Source organism: Pteropus vampyrus, unplaced genomic scaffold (assembly GCF_000151845.1).
Source record: "Pteropus vampyrus isolate Shadow unplaced genomic scaffold, Pvam_2.0 Scaffold4813, whole genome shotgun sequence".
Classification (NCBI taxonomy): domain Eukaryota; kingdom Metazoa; phylum Chordata; class Mammalia; order Chiroptera; family Pteropodidae; genus Pteropus; species Pteropus vampyrus.
In genome coordinates, this window is record NW_011893594.1 from 173 (window position 1) to 4403 (window position 4231).

The following is a 4231-nucleotide window of genomic DNA, read 5'->3' on the forward strand; positions in this document are numbered from 1 at the left end:
CGTCTCCCCTGCTGCTGCCTAAACCGAGGTGGTGGTGGCGGGAGGGGACAGTGGAACAGGGATGATCGCTGTTTCCTTCTCTCTTTTTTGGCACTTTTACAGACTACCTGCGCATGTGGCCACTAAGAAATGTGCTGATACAAATTTCTCCTAAAATTTGCATCCACGGTTCTGAGCATGGATAGGACTTTGTCAGCAGAGAAACTGTTCCGTATGTTCTGTTTTAAAACAGCAGCATGTCATGTAAACACATACAGTAATGTGACTTGAGTCCTGGGATCTCCAGCTTCCGGGACCTAAGTCAGGGTGGGACCTAAGTCAGGGTGGAGAGCTGCGGCTCCCTTTGCAAGGCAGGAAGCCCTGGGGGACAGCTCTGCCATCTGCTGCTCAGCCTGCAGGGTTGGCCGGTGACGGGGGCTGACCTGGCCCCTTCTGTCTTAAGCATTCAGGTGGAACTGGAAGCCGAAGCGGACGCGATGCGGGTGTCCCAGCAAGAGCTGCTGTCTGTCGATGAATCTGTTTACACTCCAGACTTCGATGTGGCCACACCGCAGAGTAACAGGAGCCTCGTCCAGAAGGCTGGTTACCTTAATCTTAGAACGTGAGAATGCCATCATCCGCCTCTCTTTCTCACATGTTTTCCCTGGGAGCGACCGAAGAGCATCTAAGTGCCCCATTAAAGGGTGGGGGTGGGTGAGATCGGGAAGAACTCCCACCACAGCTCCCCTCCCACCTGGGCCCCAGGAAGCCTCAGCCCAGGTCTCAGACCGCACTGAGGGACAGGCATGTGAGAACTGTGTGTAAACTCCAGGACAGCATAGGCTACCCTGCCCCTGGTCACCGTGGCCATTTGTACGTAGGCCACTCTTAACTGTCATCATCCTGGACTATTGAGAGTTATCCCACCTGGGCCCCTGACAGCTGACAGCGTGTGCTGGAGACCCACCACCCAGACAGAGGCTGAGGGCCAAGAAGCTTTCAGTCATCGAGAGGTGGAATCCCGTATTTAACACGCGAGTCTTTAAACATCCACTTTAATTAAAGAGATGATCAGGTGTGACTGTGTCTAAAAGCAGAGGGAGGCTGTCGTCAGGTGTAGGAAGACTGAGTTGGTTGGTGTCAGTCAGACTCCGTGGCTGGGCTGGGCCTCGATCACGCCATCTGTAAAACAGCTGATAATTGCATCTGCTTCGTAAAGGGATGGAATGAGGTAATTCCTGGTAGGTAGTGGGTATTCAGATGATAGCTGCTACCCTTTTTGGAAATTATAATTATTGAGGTGGGACACCTATTGCCTCGCACATGGTCACTACTCAGTAAAAACTGAATTGGGTAAACGTGTTTGATCTCTCCCAAGCCGAGGGTCTGCGGAGAGGAACAGCCAGCTGTTTTCTTGCTGGGGGAGTGCTCCCCAGAGGTCTGTAAGCTTGGTGATCACAAGCCAGATGTCTCCCTTAGTTCTGTACAGATAGAAAACTCCACAAGGTTCTAGTGTTATTTGCCAGGAACTAGATTTTCAAACTCTTATAAACAGCCCACAAAACAATAACATCCAGATGGAGCAAAACCCAACCTGGTAAAAGCCCCAGGATTTGGGGTTTGTGCCATAGGCTGACGACCCTGGCGACACTAGCTAGAGCAAGAGCACTTCGGCTCCATGTCTTAGAGAAATGATCTCCCAGGTTTTCAGTTCCGTTGGTGATGGACTAGTTCTCTTTTCAGATACGAGGTTCAGAGGCCAGAGTCTGCCTGCTGTGGGGGTAGGCATCTCCCACCCCCATCTGGAGTTGGTCCCCTGGGGACCAACACCCCCACAAGCACGGGCCATACCCTCCCAGATGCTTCAAGCTGAATCATACCTCTTCTGCCCCCTTCGCTCTTGATTTCTTTTCAAAGCAGTTTTGCTTTAGTATAAACATAGTGTCTCTAAAACGTCACTGATACCCCTAAGGAGGCAGAACTGGGGTGCCACGCGGCCTTCCTGGTACTAATGGGTTTTTTCGAACACAATTCTTACAGTAAAACAGGGCTGGTCACCACCACCTGGGAGAGACTTTACTTCTTCACCCAAGGCGGGAATCTCATGTGTCAGCCCAGGGGAGCCGTGGCTGGAGGTTTGATCCAGGACCTGGACAACTGCTCCGTGATGGCCGTGGACTGTGAAGACCGACGATACTGCTTCCAGATCACCACCCCCAACGGAAAATCGTACGTCACGTGGATTTACATCGGGAGGAGAACAGGTGCAGCGGCTCAGCCCTGCCGGGGGCCTCCTCGCTCACGCCTGCGTGCCCGCCCTCCGTGGCAGTGGCCCATTCTGGGTAGCGTTGGCCTTTGGGGAGGAGGCTTTTGTGTTCTCTGTAAGCCAGCACAGGTGACCGATGTGGGGTCCGGCCCTTGGAGGAGGCCCAGTGAGGATTTGCCATGTGGCTTAAAGATGACCTGGGTATGAGATAGCGACAGTGGTGGCCGTCTGTCAGCACAGGTTCTCAGAGAAAGCTGCGGCCGCCCCTCGCCTGTCCCCAGACAAGCACTTGGGTTTGCGTGGTGGGCAGGGATGGGGAGGAGAGTGCATTAAGGAGGACCCGCTGGTGTCCGTTTTTCTAGCCTAAATGGACCATGCACACAGTGCATTCGGCCGCAGCAGTGTCATTCCTTAACATGCTTCCCCATCCCTCGGGGGCCCCGATGGCAGCTCTGTAGTCGTTGACAGTGGTTCCCATCCCAGCGGAACTCCTCACTTAGAGCAGCGGTTTCAGACTGTGCTCCAGGGAGCTCAGAGCCCTGAGGTGCTCCGGACCTCACGTGCCCAGGGGGACAGCAGTGGCCCCCTCCTTCAGTCAGACCATTTACTTGCATTTGCTTTCTCCGTTGGGGTCCTCAGTTGGCACTTTATTTGAACAGCAGCATGTTCGGGAGGCGTGGGGGCGGTGCTGGCGTGGTGCTGCGGGACCAACCGGCAGTTTTAGACATCATCCTTCTTCCCCCAGCGATGGGAAGTGACCTGGGACTGAAGATGCCAGGATTCTAGTCGTGGTCCCAGGCAGTCACTTAACTCAGCTGGGCCTCGGTTTCCTCAGGTGTGAAATAGGGATAAGATCCACGTTCCCCGCCTCCCACAGATGAGATGAGGAACAAAGGAACTAGCAGACGTGGAGTCCCTGTAAAGAGTTAAGCCTTCCCAAGGGCCGGGCAGTATTATTTGTATGTATCCCTGCCCTCCATCTGCAGATTTGCCAGTTCTTGGGAAGGAGTGGGTTGGCTGCTAATTCCTTCTTTGCTGTTGCTGGGAGGGGCAGCTGGGCCGGAGTCCTGGTTGCCTTGGATCATCTAAGAGGGGCCAACAAGGTGGTCAGCACTTTAAGAATCGCAGACTTGGGCTAGCAGGTCTGAACCCAGCCTGCTCATTTTATAGACGATAAAGCGGAGGCCCAGGGAAAGGAAGCGTTTGTCCAAGGTCTCACAGTGAGTGAGCGGCAGAACCAGACCCCTTTTCTTTCCTTCCCATCCGGGCCCTTTCCCGTCAGGACCCCAGCTCAGTTCAGTTTACGTAGAATGATCCTCAGTCACCGAGGTGCACTTTTATTTCAGGGGAATAATCCTCCAGGCAGAAAGCAGAAAGGAGAATGAAGAGGTAAAGATTTTGTTTGTTTCACTTCCTTGCCAGCACAGTGGGTGACTCTGAGATTTAGTGTTTTTTTTTTGTTTTTTTTTAATGTTCTCTACAGTGGATATGTGCAATAAACAACATCTCCAGACAGATCTACCTGACCGACAACCCCGAGGTAACGAGCAGCGCCCGGCCCCCTCTGCACCTCAGCCCTTCCCTCAGTCTGAGGGCAATGTCCACCTCCTGAGACTGAGCGTGTCTTCCTGTGGATTTTTAGGCGGTCGCCATCAAGTTGAATCAGACGGCTCTCCAAGCAGTGACTCCCATTACAAGTTTTGGAAAAAAACAAGAAAGCTCGTGCCCCAGGTAACTGAAGGACAAAAGAAAAGTAGCTTTTGTGGAGCCAAACTACGTATCAGGAATTTTGCACAAGTTATTTCATCCTCACAAACCACACCCAAGGTGGTATTCAGCCCTATTCTACGGAAGCAGTAAATCCAGCCACGAAAGGTTAAATATTTTCCCAGGTTCACACCGCAGGTGAGGGGCAGAGCCTGATTCACACCTGTCTGATCTCAACGTCCACACTGTGGTGTGCTGCAGCCCCCGAGCAAACAGGGC

At 53.0% G+C, this 4231-nt stretch overlaps 1 protein-coding gene across 1 annotated transcript; it reads left to right on the forward strand.

Moving 5' to 3' along the window:
• The first annotated feature begins 398 nt into the window (after nucleotides 1–398).
• On the forward strand, nucleotides 399–4000 carry LOC105310500 (DCC-interacting protein 13-beta-like). The gene is made up of 5 exons (XM_011386675.2): nucleotides 399–601; nucleotides 2020–2208; nucleotides 3592–3634; nucleotides 3729–3785; nucleotides 3888–4000. The coding sequence occupies exons 1-5, from the start codon at nucleotides 477–479 to the stop codon at nucleotides 3978–3980; spliced, it is 507 nt and encodes a 168-aa protein (XP_011384977.2). The 5' UTR covers nucleotides 399–476; the 3' UTR covers nucleotides 3981–4000.
• Nucleotides 4001–4231: the final 231 nt, after the last annotated feature.